The sequence below is a fragment of the Pristiophorus japonicus genome, chromosome 2, assembly GCF_044704955.1.
Source record: "Pristiophorus japonicus isolate sPriJap1 chromosome 2, sPriJap1.hap1, whole genome shotgun sequence".
Classification (NCBI taxonomy): Eukaryota; Metazoa; Chordata; class Chondrichthyes; family Pristiophoridae; genus Pristiophorus; species Pristiophorus japonicus.
The window spans coordinates 351,208,385-351,233,669 of record NC_091978.1 but is presented as its reverse complement, the minus strand read 5'-3'; the positions used below and the strand labels follow the sequence as shown (position 1 = coordinate 351,233,669).

The window sequence follows — 25,285 nt, the reverse complement described above, 5'->3', positions numbered from 1 at the left end:
GGGAGTATTGAAGGCTGCCTCCAGAGTGGTGCAGGCATGTGTCTGCCTGTAGGAGATGGCATATCTCTGTCAACACTTCCTTTCGGAAGTGCAGCCTTCTCACACACTGCTCCTCAGAGAGCTGGAGGTCTGAGCGTTGGTGCCTGTAAACCCATGGAGGGGGGTAAACCCTCCTCCCCAGACATCATCCGTGGGCCGACATGGCCAAGAGTCCTTCCTCTAGCTTGACACCGCCCAGCAATAGCATGGAGTATGATACGCTGGAGAACGAGTAGTGCCCCCATTAAATTTTCTCATTGAGGTTGTAAGGGCGCTGTAGTGGCAGACACAAGTGAAGTTTGCAAGTTGGAGCTTCACACAGCATTATGTGCGCAACGTTGTAGTCAATATGATCTGTGAAGTCGGATCCTCATCCCTCCATTTAAAAATGCTGCCAATACCGCCTGCCGCACCCTGGGACCGCCTGTTTTTTTTCGGGCGTTTCCTGGGCGTAAAATGAGGTGTTAAGGCCGAATGTTCCATCTGGAGCGCAAGCACAGCATTGCACGACGGTTGACATCACGCTAAAAACAGAGGGCGGGGTGTTAAGTATTTGTGCCGGTGCAAACCAATAGCCGAATCTTCTGGCCGGACGATAAATCCTGGACGCTTGGCATAACGCCCAAAAATAGCATTTAACGCCCTGCTGGGGCACTAGCAGAAGTGCAAATGAGCTGAAAATCCAGCCTTTCATGTTTTGTGCAGAAACAGGGCTGTTGTGCATCCCTGATATCTACAGCATACTGTAGTCACCAGGGTTAGCCTGAGGCCCATGATATGTTCAGTGCCTAGCTTGAGTCCCATGTTCGGTTCAATATGTTATACAATTCTCATGATATATTCCGTATGTAACCCAAGGCCCATGATGCATTCAATATTTTACCCATTGGGGGTGTAATTCCGTTGCACCCCGTTTGGAGGTGGTGACATCCGGGAGGCGGGACATTCTGCGGCAGCCGCAGAAGTCACGCCCCATTCGGAAAATTCGGGTTACTGCCCCCGAAAGGAAGTGGAGCGCAAAATAACACGTTCCACTTCCTTTCTGGGGCATGAGTGCGACAGACGGGACAGGAGCGGGGCACAGCGCCAGGCACTGGGCCGCATAGCGCTGCCGCGGAGGAGGGGCTCGTCCCTTCATTAACAGGAAGGGCCCAAGCTGCAAACTGTGCAGGTAAGAAACAGGCCTCCAAGGACCACCAGGGAGCGGGGGTGCTCTGCCAACTGCCCGGCACTCAAATCAGTTTTATAACATGGCCACCACCTCCCCTTTAATTAGTGCCCCGCAAACGGCCTGCAGCCCGGTTCACATCCCCTGAAGCTGCCGCTGGCATCGCCCAGCACAGTTTCAGGGGGGCGATACCCAATTTCTGCTCCAGGGCAAAAACGGTGCGTTGCGCACAGTGATCGCCGGCGCAACAAAGTGGGGCGCTACGGGTTACCGCCCCCGCTAACCTCCTGTGGAATTTAGCAGGAGCTGTCAGTGGCGCCGTGCCCAGGCGAAAAGTCGTTTGCGTCCCGTTAGCGCACCCCCAGAGGCGCTAATGGTAGGCACAAACGACTCGAATTTCTCGGCCAATGTGTTTCAAACCTAATCTGAGACTCAAGATGTGTTCAACATCTTACCCGAGTCCCATGGGGTATTCAATACTGTATCAAAGTCCCATGGATGTGCTGAGTAGTGTGAATACCTATCCTGAGTTTCCTGATATATTCAATATCTAACTGAGACCCCGAATGTGTTCAATACGTGGTCATTGTTTCACTTATTAGTTTATTGAACCCAGTGTTCATCAGACCAGCCCAACCCGATGGAGAGAGTTAGAGGTGCGTTTGCTCACCCACACGCACGCACTTTTACTTTTCAATGTCATCATAGTAGCCAGCGGTCCATTAGAAAACAGCACTGCACCAGACCTGGACACCAACTGAAAATTGGTGCCGCGGCCACTACCTAAAGAAGCTGGTATTTGAACCACAGGAAATTGGGCTCGTTATATAATACTGTGGGTACCAGTCATGGTCACACAGGCAGCTCGCCAGACACGGGGGAGGAGTGAGATCAGCCAGTTGGTGTGCCATCTAAGGGCAGCAGTTCTGTCCAGGAGGAAAAGGAGGCAATCTGGAAGGGGGAACGGGGGTGGGGGATGGGGGGAGCGAAGGGAGGAGGGGGCGAAATGGGGGAGTGAGTGGTAGCGGGGAGGGTGAAGGGGAGAGGGTGGGAGCGGAGGGAGGAGAGGGGAGAGGGGCTGGGCAGGTGGGGGGGGCGGTAGGCAGGTGGGGGCAAGCACAGGACAGCATTGGCCTACTGTTTTAATATGAAGCCAGTAGGAGTGGGGGCGTGGGTGGAGTGGAGGGGGAGGGTGAGTGCGGGGTGTGGGTGGAGCAGTGGAGTGGAAGTGAGGGGAGGGAGCGGAGGGAGAGGGGGTAGTCGGAGATGTGGGGAGCGGAGGGGTAGGGGGGAGGGGATAGGCAGGGGGAGTGGGGAGCGAAGGGGGAGGGAGAGAGGGGGTGGGAGCCCAGGGGGAGGATGGAGTGGGGGGGGGGAGGGGCTGGGAACGCAGGGGAGGGGGGAACGGAGGGGGAGAGGGAGAGGGGGTGGGAGCGGAGGGGGAGAGGAGAGGGGGGGAGAGGGAGAGGGAGAGGGGGAGCGGAGGGGAGGGGAGAGGGGGGGAATGGAGGGGGATGGGGAGGGGGGGAGCAGAGGGGGAGGGGGGAGTAGAGGGGGAGGGGGGAGCAGAGGGGGAGGGGGGAGAAGGGTTTGGAGCGCGGAGGGAGTGGGGGGAGCGGAGGGGGTTGGGGGTGGGAGCAGAGGGGGAGTGGGGGCAGTGGAGGGGTTAGGCGGGGGGAGGGGTATGAGGGGAGGGGGCGGGGCAGTGGGGGCAAGCACAGGACGACATTGGCCCACAGTTTTAATATGGTGCCAGGAGGCATACTCCTGCTCCCCTTGGCTCCACATTCAGTTCGTACTTACCATTTTGGTGACAAGCTTCAATGATAGCCTTGAAATCCATTGGTTTGGCTACTGATATTGGTAACTCTGACCTCATTTACTTCTGACCGGTGAGTTGCAGATCCCTGTTGTGTATCGGATGGGCCTCGGCCTGATCTGTTCCGGTGCAGGAACTGACCAATTTCTACCTGTGGAGAAAAAAGCAAATGCAAAAAATGTAAGTGAATATAAGGATAGATTTGGTGCATTTGCACTCCCTGCATGGAGTTTAAAGCATGGGCTCACTTATTGGGGACTTAGGTCAGAGTTCAGTGAGCTCCCACCTGAATTTAGAGCACATGACTTCATGCCAGGAGCATAAAATCTGCCCTTCTATTCAAGGATGCGCATGTTTTAGCAACCAGCCAATGCAGGAGAACCTCCTGATCTGATATAATTTGCTTCCTTTGCTAATTGTGTTGTCTGCTGTGGATATTCTTGGGATTAAATGATAATTTAACCCACTGTAACTAATGAATTTACTGCTGTATTATATTTTGCATAGTGCACTTGATTGGTCACCTGTATATTGCAAACTCCCATGAGCTTTGATTTTGATGTTCAAGCATTTCAATACATCCACAAGTTGTGTTAAAACTACAGCTCATAATAAATGCCCCAATTAAAATCTCCAGATCCAACTGTTGGGCAAAGTCACATCTCAATATTTTGTTTCTCCCGCTGTTCAGTAACAGATAACCAAAACTGTGAGCTCAACTGTGGAGCTATTGGGTATAAGTTCTACGTACGCCACGCCAGCCAAGTCATAGATGGAACGCCTTGCGACCCTGGCTCTTTGAATATCTGTGTCAATGGACAGTGTAAGGTAAGCCTGCAAAATCTCTGCTGGAATTGGACATGGTCACAACTTCCTCTTGTATTTCAGAGTTGCATGTACTGTACCGTCCATCTTTCAGGGACCAAAACTGTGCTTTGAAGATTGGTCCTGAATTTCCTAATCCTATTCCGACGCTGTAACCTTGCCGGAAATGCGGCCTAAACCCCATTTACCGCGTGTGAAAAGGGTTTCCGCTGCACTCCCCTCGTAGTTACAATGGTGGAACGGGAGCAGCTCCCAGGAAATTCCTTTGCTCATTGTGTGTCGTGCAATATCTCCCACTACTTCATCAAAAATTCAAATCAGTAGCACAAAGAGTCAGTGGGGCACAAACCCGTTCTGAGCAATGGATGACGAGACGATGGAAATCTGTTTTGTTGTGAGAAGCATGTTTTAAAAAAATGCAGAAATTTTCTAAAGTGAAATTGGTTGAATATTCTGAAGCCCATCACATTTGCCGGAGCCTGTATTCACATTTTGACTGTCACAGGAGAGCCACATTTCCCAGGTGGATTTCTGTGCCGCACATTTTTGTCATTTGTCCCCAGTAAGCCCAGATATTAGCTGTGTTCATCAGGAAAGAGGAAATATTTACTTTAAACCAGTGAATTTAGTCAACTGCGACCCCTGTCTGATAGTTTTCCGGCCAATTGTTTAAGTTCTGGCATTTTCAATCAGTACAAGAATGAGTGACAAATGGATGCAAACAGTTTGACATATATAATGTGCCATAAATTTTCAATTTTAATGCACTCTCATATATAATGTACCATAAATTTTCAATTTTAATGCACTCCCATATATAATGTACTGTAAATGTTCAATCTTAATATTGTTCTATATCATGTACTGTAAATCTTCGATTTTAATGCACTCCCATATATAATGTGCTGCCCCACTGTGGACTGCAAATTTTAGTTTAAAAAATTAGTATTCATGTATAAAATGCATCCTCTCTGAAAGTATCAGTAAGCAATGAAAATCTATTTTGCCATGGAAATTACAGGGTAATTGCAATGAGGCTTTGCTCCCTGAATATGTTTGTTTGAAAAACCTTGTAGTGAATAAAATACTGAGATATGTCATCCTTCAAGGAGTTAGGAAGTGGATAGAATTGCACCAAGTACTGACACATTCTGCTGTGTTAGCCTCAGACACCCCAGTTAGAATTGGGTTGCCATGCAAAAAATAGTGCTATAGGATAACGTGCCTTTCATGTTTAACACTCATCGGCACTGGAGACTTCAAACACTGTCTAAATGTCAAATTAGTGCTTGCTACCAACAAGGTGAGTGTCTGATTTTTGCAATGCTGGAACAGTTCTTTAAATCACTTAAATAAGCAGGTTGATCCAGATGTGTCAAGGGGACGTAGTTGTCTTTGAACATAAGAATTAGGAATAGGAGTAGGCCATCTAGCCCCTCGAGCCTGCTCCGCCATTCAACAAGATCATGGCTGATCTGGCCGTGGACTCAGCTCCACGTACCCGCCCGCTCCCCGTAACCCTTAATTCCCTTATTGGTTAAAAATCTATCTATCTGTGACTTGAATACATTCAATGAGCTAGCCTCAACTGCTTCCTTGGGCAGAGAATTCCACAGATTCACAACCCTCTGGGAGAAGAAATTCCTTCTCAACTCGGTTTAAATATAAGAACATATATATGTTCTCCCATTATCCTGAATTTACAGTTTGAAACAGCTGGTTAGTTGTTGTTTGCTGACCACAATGTTGGGTAAAAAGTATGACATGGTGCATTAACCTTTCATTACTAATTCTCTTTACAGTTGCTCGCAGTATCGCACGTTAGGGCTGATTCTGCGATCTAATGCTCCTCGCAGGGAGCTTATCTCAGGAAACCGTAGGTCACATGCCTGCAGTTTCCCAAGATGTGCTCTCCGTGAGCACCACTGCCCCCACTGGGAGGGCTAGATCATGAAAGCGGCCCTTTGTGCTTGAACATAAGGCTTCCATCCTTCAGAGTTCCCGCTAAGGTGCGTGCGCGCGTGCGGCTGCACAGTGGTCTGAGAAGTCCCGCGCAGGCCGCTCAACAGCTTTTACATTGTAGGCACCGCGCGTGCGCAGAAATGTGCATGTGCCATGCATTAGGGGAAGCCGACTGCGCAGGAGGCAGTATAGCTTTAGGAGGAACATTACCATCCATTCAATGCTTTTCCCAGTTTGCTCTTGTGCCTCACAATGCCATCTATTGTAAAGTGAAGCAAGAAGCATAGAAGCTTTTCAAGCTGATCGTATCTTCTCTGAATAAACCAAAACAAACAGAGATGTTATCTTTGATTTTAATATGGAAATGCCACTGCAGTTCTCAAGGGTGCCTGCACTGTCAGACACTGTACTTCTTGTGCCAGAGCTTTGCCCAGCCCGAGTCCTGTGTGGTCTGGATGAATATAGCTTTGAAGAGTTTTATAGCTGTTTCTTTAAGTTCATTTTGCATTTGCTCAAATAGTTGCTTTCAAGAAAATGCTTCCTTTCCTGCCTTAGAAGGTAATCTTTGGAATGGAATATGTGTGGGAAAAGCAAACTTCATGAGAATTTCAACTAACTTTTGTTTGTTTAGTAGTGATTGAGTTGGTATTGCCGTGACGTACATTGTGCCAGATACAAAACTGAACAAAAACGTGCAAACCTGGGTAGAAAGGGACGAAACTGGTTAGAGATGGACGAAACTGGGTAGAGATAGACCAACATGGATAGAAAGGGGCAAAGCTGTTGAAATGGGCAAACTCGATAGAAAGGAAGAAAGCTGGGGGAAAACAGACAAAACCGCTGAAGATCCAAAGGTGAATGCCAGTCAATTCCAGAAGGATCAATTGCTGTTTCCAAGTGGCTCCTATATTCCAGAGGGGAAACAATTTGGCTTTTTTCCTTGGGCTCCCCCTCCTGGAGCAGTAGGGCCCTGATTGCAGGAGTTGGGAGGGGCCAGGTACTCACACTGGGCATTGATACAGGATTATCATGAGAAGAAGGGGAAGCTATGAGATTATTTTTCACGTCGAGGCTATTTTGAACAAGGAATGTTTTACCACAGTTGGCTATTGAGACAGAGACTGCAACATCATTTAAAAGGGGATTGGCTAAATATTTGAAAAGGCTACGATGAAAGAGTAGGGTTATTTGGCACAGTGGAGTCTTGGGCACAGTACAGAATCTGGTTTGACAGTATTTGTCATAGTTCAATTTTTAGCTGCAGAGTATTTGGTACAGTATTTGGTTTGGCATTATTTGATTCAGTACAGTTTTGGCATAATACAGTATTTGGCACAGTAAAATATTTGGTATTTTTTGGCATTGTACAGTATTTAGCACTGTACAACATTTAGCACACTATATTTGACAAAAATGAATGTTATTTTACAAGCTGAGGGTTCAATTTTCCCCAGTTATCGCGCTGTTTTTTTGGCGTACGACGCTTTTTTTGGCGTAAATTAAAATATCCCAGTTTCCCCAAAGTTTCTGTGCCAGCGTAACTCAGTTCCGATTTTTTTTAGATTAGTTTTTTTTGCGTCATAGTAACCTGATGTCTGCGCCAGTTTTTCACATTTAAGCAAGTTTGGCCAACTTCCATTTTTCCTAGGACAGTGTTGGTGACCACTCCCAAAAAACTTTCTGGGCACTTAAGAAAAACCAGCGCACATTAAAAAATCGGCGCAGAAAGACGCCAATGTTTTTATGCGAAGTTTTAGAGGGAGTCAGGACGACGAAGAATATACATCATGAAGTTTAATTTTTCAAAGTCAAAGGGGAGAAAATGGAAGTCTAATGCAATTCTTGAATTTTAGATTTTTTTTCAAAGTACATCACCACCACCGAACGTCTCCTTACCGAGCTCGAGGGTCGGAGCGTCGGCCGGCAGAATCTCTCCCTCGCCCGGACATGGGCTCGGCTTCAAAAGAAGCCCGGGGAGGGGGAGGAAGCAGAACTGAAGGGATGAGAACCCGTAGACATATAGCAGCTCAAAAGAAGCCCGGCTGGCGGGGGTGTTTTGCCGAGCCCCTGTGTCCGGGCAAGGGAGTGATCCTGCGGGCCGACCCACGAGCTCGGTGAGGAGATGTTCGGTCGGTGGTGGGGTGGTACTTTGAAAAAAAAATCTAAAATTAAAGAATTGCATTAGAATTCGATGTCCCAAAAGTCTTCATTGAATTCCTAGCTTCCTGTTCTAAGCAAGCCTATTGCACATGCGCAGACCAGGGTGTGGTCCATATTAGGGTGTCAACCTTGGGGAGAGAGAGAGAGGAAAGAAGGTTTGAGTCCTGCTGTTTTGAGCTTCTTGCAAAGCTACAGTTTAATTATGGGGGCAATATTGACAATGTCATACCCCGTGCAAGCCTTCTGCATGATGGTGCTGTGGAGGAGACGATTGATTGGACATCATCGCATGAGGAACCTCAGAGCACGTAGAATGATAGGCAGGAGGCCTTACCCAAGTCGGGTATATCAAGACAGGCGTTCATACCTGCACCTGTGTGATGCAGACTGTGAGAAGGCTGCAGTTCCGCAAAGAAGTTGTTACTGAGATCTGTTGAGTTCGTAAAAGCAGATCTGCAACCAAGAATCATCAGGAGGACTGCTTTGTCCATTGAAGTAAAGGTTACAGCTGCACTTTCATTTTATGCATCTGGATCATTCCAGGCCACAACTGGGGATGTGTGCACCATCTCTCAACATGCAACACATATCTGCATTCGGCCGGTGACTGCTGCACTATATGCCCAGAGGAATGATGACATAAAGTTCTGTGAGAGGACTGTGGGCTTCTCCAGGATTGCTGGCTTCCCAAAGGCACAGAGCTGCATTGATTGTACCCACATCGCCTTGCGAGCACCTTTGGAGGATTCCGAGATGTGCAGAAACAGAAAAGGCTTCCACTCCGTGTGTAACGACATGAATCGCATCATGTCAGTTGATGCGAGATACCCTGGGAGCACCCATGATGCGTTCATCCTACGCGAGAGTGCTATATCTCTAATGTTTCAGCAGCAGCCAGAAGGGTAGAGCTGGCTGCTGGGAGACAAAGGGTACGACCTCGCCACCTGGCTCATGACGCCCCTACGCATAACCTGGATGGAAGCTGACTGGAAATATAACATGTCGCACATTGCGATGTGCAGCATAATAGAGAGGACCATTGGTATCTTGAAGCAGCGTTTCCGATGCCTGGACCATTCTGGAAGCTGCTTGCAATATTCCCTTGAGATTGTCGGTCAGTTCACTTGTTGTGTGCTGCGAGCTGCATAAGTTAGCCATCATGAGGCAGCAGCAGCTGGTAGTAGAAGACCCACCTGAGGTGAGAGCGGCTGATGATGAGGAGGAACATACAGATGATGAGGAGGAGGACGAGGAAGCCATGCAACTACCTGAACCTGGAGCACGACGGCGGAGGAGGGCGGGCCGTTGTGCCCTTTTAACGATTGCTTGAGCCTTGCGCCAGCATCTCATCGGTGAATGCTTTGCTGCCTGAAGGCTCAGCGGCAACTATTCCAAATGGACCATGTTTACTGTTTGGACCTGTTCTGTAATGTTGTGTTGTATTAATGGAACAAATAATGGAAATTCTTCTTCTTTAGTTCAGAAAGTTGTGTTAATAATGGAACAATAATGGAAATGATTCAGTTATAATTTAAAATATATTTTATTCAAAAGTTTAACACTTGTTTGTACTTAACTTTAATAATGTTCTTGAATCGAACTTTAAAGTTTTCAGTTAAGATCACTTACAAGCTTTAAGATCACTTAGAAACTGTTAAATTTGTAAATTTACAACACTCACAAAAAACTTTTCATTTGAGAACAGTTACAACAGTAACAACAATAACAACAACAACAGCAGCAGCAAAGAAAGGCTGCACCCGTCACTCCTCCACCTTATTGTAAGACTGCCCGCTGCACTTGGTCTTGGTGACTCCACTCCTGCCCGCAGGCAGTGACGCAGCATTTCTCGGGTTGGTACCAAGCTCATTCTTTCGAGCATCTCGGGTAATGCGCACTTTTTGATGGGGGCATGGGCAGCTGGTAATGTGGAAGGCCCGGCTTGAGCCTCTTCAGAGGCTGGTCTGGGGATTGGAGTGGGAGTGGCAGTTGATTCCGTCAATGGCTGGTCATGTTCCCTTATTGCAGCAGCTAACTCCGACATTCCCTCCCTCATGTGCAGCGACATTGTGTCATCTGCCTGCGACATTTCCTCCCTCTTGTGCCTGGACAGTGTTCGATTTCTCCTGAGAGTGTTGTTACCTCTCCCGACAATCCCAATACCTCATCACCCACTCCACTGATGGTGTCTAGGAGTGATCGCATTGCGTAAGGTCAATGCTCTCCGCACTCATTGCCATCATCTGAACCACATCTGTTAGATCCTGCACCTCAGCAGAGTGTTTTCGAGCTCTCCTTCCCCTCCTCACCCTGGGTGTGCCTCGCTGCACCCCACTGGGACCCACAGCCTCGGACGGTGGGGCCCTGGGTGCGCCTTGCTGCATCCCACTGGAATCCCCAGTCTCAGACTGTGAGAAACCGTGGAATGTCCCAATACTCGTACCATTCAGGAAAAGGACTGGCACCTCAATGGGCGGCACCAACACCTCCTCCAGAGTGAGTACAACAGTGGGGGCTTTATCCATCCCCTCCCCCTCACCCCCATGCTCTTGGTCTGGAAGGTGGGATTGGAAGATGTTCTCCTCCTCAGGCTCGTCCTGCTCTGAATCTTCTTCTGCATTGGCTTCAGCCTCGTCAGGGTTGGCCTCAAGTTCTGCAAAATATAACAGAACAGACAAATGGTTAGCAGCAGAGGAGGGGGCAGGGTGGGTGACATGAGTAGGCACACACAGGGCAGGCAGCAGGCTGATTTGAAGAACCACGATGAATGATAGCACATTGCATCAATCGAAGCGTAGCTGATAGAGACATCCCCATGAACCGAAGCATGGCTAGCCCGCGCAGTACTTAACATTTAGCAAAGCCAGGCTGTGGAATTTGCAGGACTTACCCTCTCCCTCGAGTGTGGTCCCAGCTTGTGCAGTGGTGGTTGCTTTTCTCCAGACAGGACCCATCAAAGCAGCGACCCTCTCTTCCAAGGGTGTCAGTGGGTGCAGATTTGCCGGGCCTCTTCCTGTTCGAGTTCTTTCTCTTTTGTTGTGTGCCACCTTCCTCTGCAAAGATGAAAATATAACTTTTTAGAGAGGGTGTCTTTCTGCTGGGTGGGACATACAGATGGTCACATTTATATTTGCAATTCCAGTGAACAAATGAAAATATTACTTACACTAACTACTTGACCAAGGTCCTGCCACTTCTTTTTGCTCTGGCCTCCAGACCTCGGGGTGGTCACCATTGCACAGTAATCTTCTGCAAGTTGGTTCCAGCGTTTCTTCATTTCTTTTGGCGAAACTTTTATGTGACCTCTGCTGGTGTCCAGCTCGTGCCATCTGGCCTCAATTACAGTAACTAGTGCCTCCACTTCGTCCTGTGAGAAATTCTTGATCCTTGAGCCGCATTGCATATTGCAGCTCCGATTTTTCCGCTGAGAATTAAAGTTCTCACATAGCACTCAAAGTTCTCACACACAACTGGCTCTTTAAAAATGGCCGAATGCAGACTGGGAGGTGTACTGGGCATGCGCGCCCATACCAGTCTCGTAAAAAAGTCACTTTTTTTCCCCCACACATGCGCAGAAGGGGGTGGGGGGCGGGGGCGGGGGCGGGAGGGGAAACTTGCAAGTTATTTTTTTGGAGAAGTCGGGGCCAAAAGAAAACTGGCGTAACTCTTGAAATATGCAAAAAAAACGCCATTGGGGAAAACTGAGCCCTGAATATTTAACTCCTGAACTTTTATTTTATGCTTCTAAACCTTTGAAGAACTGGGCCTCATGTTTAGTTTATATCATTAAATAAATAGTCCCTCTCTTATTTTTACAACTAGATTTTGTTTCTGTCTGAAGTGGATAATTCAAATCAATGTTTAAAAATTTAATAGTTTCATGGTTCATTCCTTCTACCTGCTGCTTTAACAATGGCTGTCTAATAATCGGAGTTGGAATTACGTGTACGTAAGAACACAGTGGGGGATGTAATACAATGCTGGGTGCTCTTTATTAAAAGGTGTGGATCCTTGACCCAATGCGGCCTCAAGAGTGGATGGCAATTGGAGCCATTGCACAAATTATACAAGGCTCATTAATGCTCCAAAGATTCATTATCATTGGCAGTCCCTTGAAATCGAGGAAGACTTGCTTCCATTCTAAAAGTGAGTTCTCAAGTGACTGAACAGTCCAATACAGAATTACAATCTCTGTCACAGGTGAGACAGACAGTCGTTGAAGGAAAGGGTGGGTGGGGAGTCAGGTTTGCCGCACGCTACTTCCGCTGCCTGCGCTTGTTTTCTGCATGCTTTCGGCGATGAGACTCGAGGTGCTCAGCACCCTCCCGGATGCTCTTCCTCTGCTTAGGGCGGTCTTTGGCCAGGGACTCCCAGGTGTCGGTGGGGATGTTGCACTTTATCAAGGAGGCTTTGAGGGTGTCCTTGAAACGTTTCCTCTGCCCACCTGGGGATCGCTTGACGTGAAGGAGTTCCGAGAAGAGCGCTTGCTTTGGGAGTCTTGTGTCGGGCATGCAGACAATGTGGCCCGCCCAACGGAGCTGGTCGAGTGTGGTCAGTGCTTCGATGCTGGGGATGTTGGCCTGATCGAAAACACTGACGTTGGTGCATCTATCCTCCCAGGGGATTTGCATGATCTTGTGGAGACAGCGTCGGTGGTATTTCTCCAGCTTCAAATATTATGGGATTGAGGGCACCACGTATAATGCAAGTGAAACGTATGATTAGTGTTCCGAAAGGACATCCCACCTCAAAAATGTTAATTTCGATCCAAGGTGGCCCTCTCCTGTTTATAGGAACATCTTTTCTAGTTTCCTCATGCTTCCTGGCCTTCATCAGTCAAATACATAAAAGAGACTTCGAGTCTCTTCGTCGGGAGCACGCGGAAGCCAAGTACAAGCAGCGGAACGAGCGTACGACAAATCAAGCACCCTACCTACTCGTCCCTCCAACCACCATCTGCCCACCTGTGACAGAGACTGTAGATCCCTCATTGGTCTCATCAGTCACCTTCAAACTCATATTAATGTGAAAGCAAATCATCCTCGACTCTGGGGGACTGCCCAGGAAGAGGACGACATAAGCCCCATCAAATTTGGGGCCCAACAAAATACCAGGACTTCAAAGGAAGGTAGCAGACCTTCACTGGCTGTTGAGACCTAGCATTCTCTTTACCTGATGCTTTGAAGCTCACAGTGTATCATGCACCAGCAGGGTTCAAAAATGTTTAACTGAGCTGTCCTTGCATGATAGCACAGGGTCAGCTTATTCGGCCAGAGACTGTAATTCCCGTACAACCACCTGAGAACTCACTTTTAGAATGGAAGCAAGTCTTCCTCGATTTTGAGGGACTGCCTATGATGATGATGATGAGTTTATTTGGGTACAGACATGCTTGCAATCTAATGACCTATGGTCCAACTACTATGTCTTACAATTCAGTAGCTTCTGTAAAAATCGAGAATTTAATTTTGACCAGAAAAATTCAGCCGATTCTGATTTTGAAAAGCTCCCATCAAGTGTCACATTGTATCCATAGCAACATGTTTCAGCATGTAAAAATTGCATGTTCTTTATTGTATGTAAATGAGTCACAGCCACAAGGGAAGAAATGTCTTCCTTAATTGCTGCTATCACACGGGAAGTCTTTGATGTTGTTCCCTGAGCTGTGGCCCAGTGGGTAGTACACTCGCCTCTGAGTTCTGGAAGATTGTGGGTTCAAGTCCCACTCCAGGGACTTGAGCACATAAATCTATGACACTCCAGTGCAGTGCTGAGGGAGCGCTGCACTGTCGGAGATGACGTCTTTCAAATGAGATGTTAAACCAAAGTCCTGTCTGCTCTCTCAAGTGAACGTAAAAGATCCCATGGCATTATTTCGAAGAAGAGCAGTGGAATTATCCCTGGTGTCCTGGCCAATATTTATCCCTCAATGAGCATCACAAAAAACAGATTATCTGGTCATTATCTTGTTGCTGTTTGTGGGAGCTTGCTGTGCACAAATTGGTTGCCACGTTTCCCACATTACAATCGTGACTCCACTCCAAGAGCACCTTATTGGCTGTAAAATGTTTTGCGACATCTGGTAGTCGTGAAAGCCGTTATATAAATCCAAGTCTTTCTTAATGGTAATCCCGCCTATCTACAAGAATTGCAATACTATCTTGAAGAGTTTGTAAGATTTTTGTGTCAGTTTTCATTAGATAAAAACTTTCCTCACATCTCACACTCCCAATTGGGATGCCCCATCCGAAGGGACCATGGCCCCGAACTTGGTGAACGCTAAGTGCCGCCCAAAGGCCCGCTGAGATCCTGACGGTACTTTGGGCGGAAGTTTCATTAAAAAGTCCTGGAAAGACGGCCCGGCGGCAAAAAAAGGACTTACGCCTTGAATCTGGGTGGCAGCGGGCGGGAGCTCCCATTCTCGGCAGCAAACGCAATCCTCGGCAAAGTACCACCGAGGATCGAGTCGGGCCCACGGAGGGGGCAACAGATAAAATGAAAATTCCCCCCCCACCTCAAAAGAAAATCCACGAGAACACCTTCAAGGGACCCCATCCACCTGAATCGCTGCAAAAAAAAATGAAGAAGAGTGCTAACCTTTTTTTGCCGGTCTTCTTACCCACCGTTGAGGTAAGACCTGCCTCCACACGGCGGTCCTTCCCCCTGTTGCAGCGGACTCCCGCCCGGACCAAACTGGCAGCTCGGAGGGCGGGAGGACGCTAACGCACGTTGCGCGTCAGCGGGCGATCCCTAGCGGTCTTCCCTCCCCACCGGTGAGAAGCCTCCGCCAAACCCGCTCGGAGGGGAGACCGCCCAGAAAACTTGGCGGCAGCGAACGGTAAGTCCGCCAATTTCGGCCCCAATGTGTTGGAAACAGGACTACAAGATTTTAGGCCCAATTCTGTGACCTGTGCTTCTTTTCAGGACAGCTCATCGGCAGCATTATGGAATCGGGGAATTTATCCTTCTGTCTTTCTGTGTATTAAAAATAAAATGAACTGCTTCTGTCATAGAAAGCTAAAGATCACTTAACGACTAGCATCTAAGTCATTGAATTTCAGAGTCATTATTTAAAAAAATAAAGCTAAGCAGAAATTAAAAGCTGCCTTCTTTTGAACAATATGACTTATAATACAAAGCTGAAGTAAATGGCGCTAACTTTATGGTCTGGCTAAAAAATTCCAGTGATTTATTACTTTCCAGCACGCTCTAAAGTGCCATCTAGTGCATGCCTGGATAATGAGGCCTAAACTTTAGATGAGGAAATGAACTTCCTAGTGAGGAACCTCCAGGTCGATCCACAAAAATGCCAGAAATCAGAGTATCACACGATAAATATGGATGAGGAAGGCCATTTGGTCTACCATAATTTGTATGTCATTGCAGTTTCCAATTTTTTATTAAATGGATCCAGGGTTTTTGCCTACTATTAATTTCCATACAGTACTCAGTCTGTGTGCAGAAAACAAAACCTGACATCAATTCTAAAGTCTCCTTTTGCTCAGATTTTTTGTCTTCCCTTGTCCTACTTCTAAAATGTAAAGTAATATTCTAGATTTACCTTTTCATAAGAACATAAAAACAGGAGCAGGAGTAGGCCATTTGGCCCCTCAAGCCTGCTCCACCATTCAATAAGATCATGGCTGATCTGATCATGGATTCAGCTCCACTTCCCTGCTCGCTCTCCATAACCCTTGACTCCCTTATCGCTCAAACATCTGTCTATCTCCACCTATAAGCACTCTCTCTCTCTCTTTCTCTCTCAGGCAGTCCCCCAGAGTCGATGATGACTTGCTTCCACACCAAAATGAGTTCTAAGGTGACTGATAAGGCCAATGCGGAACAGGTCCCGAACTTCATTTTAAAGGGTGGAAGAGGCCTATGCATGAATTCCTTTAACATGGAGTGGCCGTTGCACATCAGCCACCTCACGGACTTGACCGAGCAAGGTCTTGGTCCAATAGCAAGGGGATCCAAGACGATTGGAGACCAGGCTCTGCTGCATGTGCCTAGCACACACCCACACTCATATATTCCTACTGACCCCCTCCCTTCCTCCCCCAGGTCCTCTCTCCCTGGTTTTCAGAGATCGCAGTGTGGGTGAGCGCGTTGATCTTGGAGCAGTTTGCGTTTAAGCACAGCACATTTCTGAAGATGTGAACAAGTGCCTGAGAATCCCAGACAGCACCATTGTTGTGAATATCTCCCTCCCTATGACCGACCTCCTGACAGTAGTTTGCGTGTTGTTTTTCCTGCTGATACATTTTTTGCAGGTGACCCATGAAGTGCTATGTATATGGTATTATTGTCCCTCACTGCAAATGTGGCATGAAGCTTCTGTTGACTGAAAGGGCATGGCAAAAAGAGATTGATGCTCTGTGCCTGTTCTTTAGCTTATCTCTCTGAGGGTGCAGCAGGTTGAACATGTTCAGTGGCCATGTATGAAAGGTGAGTCTCAATGCTTACAATGTATACTGTGGCACTTTGATGTCTCATTTACTCCAAGGTGCAGTGACCTAGGAGAGTGCATTCACTCGCTTATTGACCTCCAGCAGCACAACTTGTACCTTGAATTTCATAGGTCGGTGCTATAATTCCTGCAGCAAAACCCTCCAATGAGTTGTTATTGAAGACTGGAGTCGTTTGGCACCTCTTTAACTTCACACATGGTATTGCCAAATCAATTCCTCCCTCCCACTGAACAATTTCAGGCAAATCTCCTTTAAGAGTGAGCAGCAGCCCTTTAAGAGCAGCTGGCTCACTTAATTTTCCAACACCTCACCTACCAGCTTCCCAGTCTGCCTCCCTACTGACATTTTCCATGCATAGAGATTCTATTCAGCTTAATTTTGCCATGCTAAATTTGGTGAGATCAGCCTCCCCTACTGTTGGTCGAGTGGAACCACACCATGGAGAGCATTCTAGCCTACATAAACTGGAGGTGATCCAAAACTCGGCTGCCCATGTCCTAACTCGCACCAAGTCCGGCTCACCCATCACCCCTGTGCTCGCTGAGTTACATTGGCTTCCGGTTGAGCAACGCCTCGATTTCAAAATTCTCATCCTTATTTTCAAATCCCTTCATAGCCTCGCACCTCCCTATCTCTGTAATCTAGCTCTCTACTCCCAGCTATGTCACAGCAGGCGAGTCCCAGGAGGGCAGAGAAAACGCTTCAAGGACACCCTCAAAGCCTCCTTGAAAAAATGCAGGAAGAGCATCTGAGAAGGTGCCGAACATCTCGAGTCTGTTCACCAGGAGCACGCAGAAGCCAAGCACAAAAGCGGAAGGAGCGCACGACAAATCAAGCACCCCACCCACCCGTCCCTCTAAACTATCGCCTGCCCCACCTGTGACAGAGACTGTAGATCTCGCATTGGTCTCATCTTAGAACACATTTTAGTGTGGAAGCAAGTCATCCTCGACTCCGGGGAACTGCCTAAGAGAAAAAGAATCTACTGCAGCCACACAACCGCCCCCGCCCCCCCCCCCCCCCCCCGCGAGATACGAGATATCTGCGCTCCTCTAATTCTGCCCTCTTGAGCATCTCTGATTATAATCGCTCAATCATTGGTGGCCGTGCCTTCTGTTACCTGGGCCCTAAGCTCTGGAACGCCCTGCCTAAACCTCTCCGCCTCTCTACCTCTCTTTCCTCCTTCAAGACGCTCCTTAAAACCTACCTCTTTGAACACACGTTTGGTCACCTGCGCTAATTTTTACTTATGCGGCTTGATGTCAATTTTTTTAAAACTCATAATACTCCTGTGAAGCGCCTTGGGACGTTTCGGTATGTTAAAGGCGCTATATAAATACAAGTTGTTGTTGTTTTGCTAGATTTCCACAATCGGGTGAACAGTGCTTTGTCAACACACTTTACTGGACTGTTCAGACAACATACTAACTCCCTTGTGAGGTAGTTGCTAATGTTGGGAAATCTTGCATTCAGCACCTCTAAAGGTGTATTTTTCCGTGTTTACCATCCCAGCATGCAGTGTCCCTTATTTAGCACCCCAGTAGCATCTTTCCTGTTCCTAAATATAGCACCTGCACTTTTTTGTGTCTCTGGTAGGTGGGGGATTGCATTCGTACTCTCGTGGCAATGAGGCTCAGATGGCACCATCATGGCTTGGGCCTCATTTTCCTGTATTTACACGTAGTGCAGATTATCTGTTGCTTGCCCCCATTTAAGTTCAGTACTATGAGTCCAGTAGGTTTAAGCCTCCTTGATAAAGTGCAACATCCCCACCGGCACCTGGGAATCCCTGGCCAAAGTTTGGTTCAGTTTTCGTTTGCATATTTATGAAAGGATATACTTGCTTTGGAGGCAGTTCAGAGAAGGTTCACTAGGTTGATTCCGGGGATGAGGGGGTTGACTTATGAGGAAAGGTTGAGTAGGTTGGGCCTCTACTCATTGGAATTCAGAAGAATGAAAGGTGATCTTATCGAAATGTATAAGATTATGAGGGGGCTTGACAAGGTGATGCAGAGAGGATGTTTCCACTGACGGGGGATTCTAGAACTAAAGGGTATGATCTTAGAATAAGGGGCCACCATTTAAAACAGAGATGAGGAGAAATTTCTTCTCTCAGAGGGTTGTAAATCTATGAAATTCGCTGCCTCAGAGAGCTGTGGAAGCTGGGACATTGAATAAATTTAAGACAGAAATAGACAGTTTCTTAAATGATAAGGGGATAAGGGGTTATGGGGAGCGGGCGGGGAAATGGAGCTGAGTCCATGATCAGATCAGCCATGATCGTATTGAATGGTGGAGCAGGCTCGAGGGGCCGTATGGCCTACTCCTGTTCATATTTCTTATGTTTTTATTAAAGACCACCTTAAGTGGAGGAAGAGCATCCGGGAGGGCGCTGAGCACCTCGAGTCTCGTCGCTGAGAGCATGCAGAAACCAACGCAGGCAGCGGAAGGAGCGTGCAGCAAACCAGACTCCCCACCCACCTTTTCCTTAAACCACTGTCTATCCCACCTGTGACAGAGACTGTAATTCCCGCATTGGACTGTTCACTCACCTGAGAACTCAATTTTGAAGTGGAAGCAAGTCTTCCTTGATTTCGAGGGACTGCCTATGATGATGACTAGGAGTGTTTTGAATGCTATCTATAAGGGAATCTATATTTGTTGAGTAATGTTGCAGATTTACCTGCAGAGTTAAAGAGGAGCTGCAGTGGAAAACACCTTGGTCTGTTGTACGGAGGTTCAATGACCTTTCCATACTCAAATCCAACCACCATGTGGGATCGAATGTGTGTGTTTTCCAGAGATCATCTTCATCCCATATTACAACAGTGACTACATTCAAAAAGTATTTATTTGGTTGTAAAGACGCCCGGTGGTCGTGAAAGGCGCTATATAAATGCAAGTCTTTCTTGTTTCCTTTCATCTGCTTCCTCCTTCTGGTGACATAGGTAAGCCGAAAGCAATGTTGGATGCCAGAGCAGTGAAACAACATCAGAGAAGGAGCTTCTGGGTTGATTCACATCCCTGTCAACATTTCTAAAGACCCCAGAGGTCATAGCTGACTGTGTCTGGGGCAGTGCATCCGGCAACTGAAGTTTTCAAGGGGAGGTGGTTCGAGAAATTTGTGACCTCCTGATCGGAGGCTGAGAACCATGGTGTAGGACTAGCCCCTGAGAGAAGACCTAGAGCTGTGGTGTCGTACTACCGGGATATGGGAACTCCCAAGCTAGGGATTCCTACTCCCCAGCCCCTCCTAAGTTAATGGTCACATTTATGGTGGATGGAGTTTCTTCCTCCTAACAAGCCACGGTGGAATTCCCAACTTTAGGCAGGAAGCAGGGTGGCGAAATTGCGCTGCGGCCCGATTGGGGACGGTATCCTTCCGGGGCTGGGACTTTTAGTTACCTGGTGCAGAGGTCCCATCCCCGCCACTGAATTGGGCTTACCGCCTCTTAAAGGAAGTGGACCACAATCTCCCAGAGCTCCACTTCCTGAGGGGACGGTAACCGGGGCACTACTGGGGGGTTGAGTTGAGCGCTATGCGGATGCTCTGTGGGGCGCGGCACGGGGCTGCCGGGGCGGCACCTCCAAAACCTCCCGGGCAATTTCCCGGGAGGCGGTAGCGCTCACCCTCATCCCGGTGAAAACTGTCTAGCCCCGGAGGCGCTAACGGGGCTATAAAAAGGGGCAATTTTGCGCCCCCCCCCCACGACATATAAAGATGCCAGCCTAAATTCCAGCTACTCTGATAGATTCTCGCCAGTATGGAGGTCATTTAGGTAAAAATACTTTGAGTTGGCACAATCAGACCCTCACTATAGTCATCCAAAATTAAAAGCTCCTCTAAAGTTTTTAAAATGGACTCTAGCAAGTAGCCTCACAGCGAGCCTTTAAGGCTTCACACCGGCCTTAATTTCCTGTTTGTCTTCAGGCAAAGAATATAATTGAAAGACCGAGGGGCCGAAATTGGCTATTGCCCTGGCTGGGGGCGGGAACCTATCCGAGGCCGGCCATTCTGTGCTTGGCGTTGAGGTCCTGTCCCGGAAGTGAAATTGGGCTCACCGCCTCTCTCACTGGAAGTGGAGCACTCTCCACTTCCTCTCGAGGCGGGATCGGCGGTGCTACCCGGGCGCACCACGTGGCGCATACGTTTCAACGCCCCTCCCTTGCCGTTAAAGGGGAGGGAGGCAGCGATCTCTGCAAGCCCTTTGCTGACCTGCACTGGGCCACCGGGGATGAGGGGTGCCTTGGAGTGCCGTGGCCGCAGCCCGGCAATGAAACAGAGTGCGGACCCCGCGAGAGCATCAGACAAACGGCCCGACTTGTGAGTCAGGGAAGAAAAACAAAATGGCGGCGCAAGGCGCAGCGCACTTCCCCTTTAAGTTTCGCCCCGCGATGGGTGTGCGGCCCATCAGGGGCCGTCACAGAGCGCTACCGGTGGGGCGCAGTGCAGAGCGACTGGATTCGCGCCTCTGCTAACTCCCGCACACGTTCGCGGGAGCCGCTGCCCCCACCCTCCCCCCACCCCTGGATGAAAACACTTTCGCATCCCGTTAGTGCCCCCCAGAGGCGCTAATGGGAGGTGCACAACAGGGGAATTTGGCCCACCAAGTTTTCACCACTGCAGTACCACCTCCATGCAAATGAAGGGAAACAGAAGATTGGGGGAGGTGTATTTGCCCAGTTTTCTCCAGCGTTGAAGGTCCCCTGGAAAAATCACCATCTCCGTCAGTTCTCAGTGCTCCCTCCCTGTTGTGCTACACTGTGCACGTTTGCATTGCATTCCTGTTTCGCCATCTGTTAGAGGTCATTCTTCTGATTTCAGCGACTCGTTGGTGTTTTTGAATCTTTGCTGGTTATCGAGATAATCGCTGTTGTGAACTTTAACATAATTAGATCTCTTCAATCAATAGTGGTGGATTTATGGGATTATCTCAGTCGGTACTGCATTGATGCATAAAACAGGTGACCGATTGTATGTTTGCGAAGGCGAATTCCTTCATCACTTTTCCCATGGAAAGCAGCCAGCAGCTTGAGAGGGCAGGGCACTTTTTGTATGTCACCGGTTTTCCCAAAGTGCTCTGCATTACTACAGGCACATATGTCACCACCATCCTAGGGATTCCATTCCATTAATGTGCAGCTGGCCTCCAACTCCATACATGGCCTCCGGCTCCAGAATGTGAGAAACGGTCTCTCATTGCAGATCAATGGGTAATAGTTGAGAGGACGCTCTCCAGTCCAGTTGTGCCTGCCTGTTATGTGTGGCTTTTTCCACCATGCCAGCTGTGGCTCAGTGGGTAGCACCCTCGCCTCAGAGTCAGAAAGTGTGGGTTCTTAGTCCCACTCCAGAGACTTGAGCACAAAAATCTCGGCTGACACTCCAATGCAGTGCGGAGGGAGTGCTGCACAGTCGGAGGTGCCGTCTTTCAGATGGTCCTGATTGGAAGATGTTGCTCTCCCAGGTGGATGTAATAGATCCCACGGCACTATTTTGTGGCGGCGGGTGGGCGGGGCTCGGGGTGGCTGGTGATGTGGTGGAGGGTGGGCGGGGCTCGGGGTGGCTGGTGATGTGGTGGAGGGTGGGCGGGGCTCGGGGTGGCTGGTGATGTGGTGGAGGGTGGGCGGGGCTCAGGATGGCTAGTGACACGGCGGAGGGTGGGCGGGGCTCGGGGTGGCTGGTGATGTGGTGGAGGGTGGGCGGGGCTCGGGGTGGCTGGTGATGTGGAGGGTGGTCGGGGCTCGGGGTGGCTGGTGATGTGGAGGGTGAGCGGGGCTCGGGGTGGCTGGTGATGTGAGGGTGGGCGGGGCTCGGGGTGGCTGGTGACGCGGCGGATGGTGGGCGGGGCTCGGGGTGGCTGGTGACGCGGCGGAGGGTGGGCGGGGCTCAGGGTGGCTGGTGATGTGGTGGAGGGTGGGCGGGGCTCAGGATGGCTGGTGACACAGCGGAGGGTGGGCGGGGCTCGGGGTGGCTGGTGATGTGGTGGAGGGTGGGCGGGGCTCAGGGTGGCTGGTGATGTGGAGGGTGGGCGGGGCTCGGGGTGGCTGGTGACGTGGTGGAGGGTGGGCGGGACTCGGGGTGGCTGGTGACGCGGCGGATGGTGGGCGGGGCTCGGGGTGGCTGGTGATGTGGAGGGTGGGCGGGGCTCGGGGTGGCTGGTGATGTGGTGGAGGGTGGGCGGGGCTCGGGGTGGCTGGTGACGCGGTGGAGGGTGGGCGGGGCTCGGGGTGGCTGGTGATGTGGAGGGTGGGCGGGGCTCGGGTTGGCTGGTGATGTGGTGGAGGATGGGCGGGGCTCGGGGTGTCTGGTGATGTGGCGGAGGATGGGCGGGGCTCGGGGTGGCTGGTGATGTGGATGGTGGGCGGGGCTCGGGGTGGCTGGTGAAGCGGCGGAGGGTGGGCGGGGCTCGGGGTGGCTGGTGACGCGGCGGAGGGTGGGCGGGGCTCGGGGTGGCTGGTGACGTGGTGGAGGGTGGGCGGGGCTCGGGGTGGCTGGTGACGCGGCGGAGGGTGGGCGGGGCTCGGGGTGGCTGGTGACGCGGTGGAGGGTGGGCGGGGCTCGGGGTGGCTGGTGACGTGGTGGAGGGTGGGCGGGGCTCGGGGTGGCTGGTGATGTGGAGGGTGGGCGGGGCTCGGGGTGGCTGGTGATGTGGAGGGTGGGCGGGGCTCGGGGTGGCTGGTGATGTGGAGGGTGGGCGGGGCTCGGGATGGCTGGTGATGTGGTGGAGGGTGGGCGGGGCTCGAGGTGGCTGGTGATGTGGAGGGTGGGCGGGGCTCGGGGTGGCTGGTGATGTGGAGGGTGGGCGGGGCTCGGGTGGCTGGTGACGCGGCGGAGGGTGGGCGGGGCTCGGGGTGGCTGGTGATGTGGTGGAGGGTGGGCGGGGCTCGGGGTGGCTGGTGACGCGGCGGAGGGTGGGCGGGGCTCGGTGTGGCTGGTGATGTGGTGGAGGGTGGGCGGGGCTCGGGGTGGCTGGTGACGCGGCGGAGGGTGGGCGGGGTTCGGGATGGCTGGTGATGTGGTGGAGGGTGGGCGGGGCTCAGGGTGGCTGGTGATGTGGAGGGTGGGCGGGGCTCGGGGTGACTGGTGATGTGGAGGGTGGGCGGGGCTCGGGGTGGCTGGTGATGTGGTGGATGGTGGGCGGGGCTCGGGGTGGCTGGTGATGTGGAGGGTGGGCGGGGCTCGGGGTGGCTGGTGATGTGCAGGAGGGTGGGCGGGGCTCGGGGTGGCTGGTGATGTGGTGGAGGGATACTGAGGTGAATGATCTTATTGAATGGTATTGTAGGCTTGAAGGGCCGAATGGCCTACACCTGCACCTATTTTCTGTGTTTCTATGTTTAAGAGCAGGGGAGTAATCCCCAGTGCCCTGGCCAATATTTATCCCTCAGTCAACATTGCTAAAACAGATTATCTGGTCACTATCACATTGCTGTTTGTGGGAGCTTGCTGTGTACAACTTGATCATGTTTCCTACATTACAACAGTAACTACACTTCATAAAGAACTTCGTTGGCTGTAAAGCACTTTGGGATGTCCTGGGGTCGTGAAAGGCACTATATAAATGCAATTCTTTTTTTTTTAAGCAAATGCAAAACTTTGATTCATTGGGATTTGGAGGAACAGAGAAAGTCTCACTCAAGAGCGCAGCCTATGTGTCACCTTGTGTGAGTCAATGACCATGTAGCATGCAAAATCCTGTAAATCCCCTGGGAGGACAGACGCACCAACGTCAGTGTTCTCAATCAGGCCAACATTCCCAGCATCACTGACCACACTCGACCAACTCCGCTGGGCGGGCCACATTGGCCGCATGCCCGACACGAGGCTCCCAAAGCAAGCGCTCTATTCGGAACTCCTACACGGCAAGCGAGCCCCAGGTGGGCAGAGGAAACATTTCAAGGACACCCTCCAAAGCCTCCTTGATAAAGTGCAACATCCCCACTGACATCTGGGAGTCCCTGGCCCAAAACTGCCCTAATGGAGGAAGAGCATCCGGGAGGGCACTAAGCACCTCGAGTCTTGTCGCTGAGAGCATGCAGAAAACAAGCGCAGGCAGCGGAAGGAGCGTGCGGCAAACCAGACTCCCCGCCCACCCTTTCCCTCAACCACTCTCTGTCCCGCCTGCGACAGAGACTGTAATTCCCGTATTGGACTGTACAGCCATCTGAGAACTCACTTTTAGTGATCAATGCCCATAACAATTCAGAACTGTCTATGATGATGAGTACGCAGGTAACTTCTGCTGGCAGCATGTTCGGTGTTTGCAAGATTTAGACGTGACATTAAAAATGTATTTGACTGCCAGCAACAAAGTCTGCCCTGCAGCATGTGTATACGCCAAAGAACTAAAAGGATGCCTGAGGGTTCTGCATGCTGCTTCATTCAAGCAGCACCGAGTTGAGAATGAATTCTTATGGGCATTGATGCTAAAAGTAGGCAAAGTGTGGGTGCTCTTACCTTGACAGTCCAGAATTCTTTTTTGTGTTCTCCATGATCTATGGATGTGCACTTACTTTTTCTGCTGCCTCCAAACAGCTTCCTTGTTGTGGTCCTGATTGGGAGGTGTTGCTCACCATCAAAGCATGCAGCCCTCCAATGCAGCATTGCCAAGGGAAGGACCTCCAGCACAGCATCCTCGCAAGCAGCAGACCTCCATGTTATAGTGCTAACAACAGGCCTTTAAATGTTTCTGCTTTAATTACGAGCTCTTCAAGAATTGCCGGCTCACTACGTGTCCTGCCCATGCACGCAGCACTGCTCCCTCTGTCTCATCCAATCATAATAATTATTTTAAAAAAGGGCTGACCTGGGAAAACACGTAAGGCTTGCTCCCTGTGTTATTG

The 25,285-nt window shown here is 50.1% G+C and overlaps 1 protein-coding gene across 1 annotated transcript in view; it reads left to right on the top strand.

Annotated features, from left to right (window-relative positions):
• LOC139231646 (thrombospondin type-1 domain-containing protein 4-like) overlaps nucleotides 1-25,285 on the top strand; it is a 672,439-nt gene that overhangs the window by 150,425 nt on the left and 496,729 nt on the right. The window contains exon 6 of the mRNA XM_070862523.1: nucleotides 3,718-3,854. Within this exon, the coding sequence (XP_070718624.1) occupies nucleotides 3,718-3,854 (137 nt within the window). The remainder of the gene's footprint in view (nucleotides 1-3,717; nucleotides 3,855-25,285) is intronic.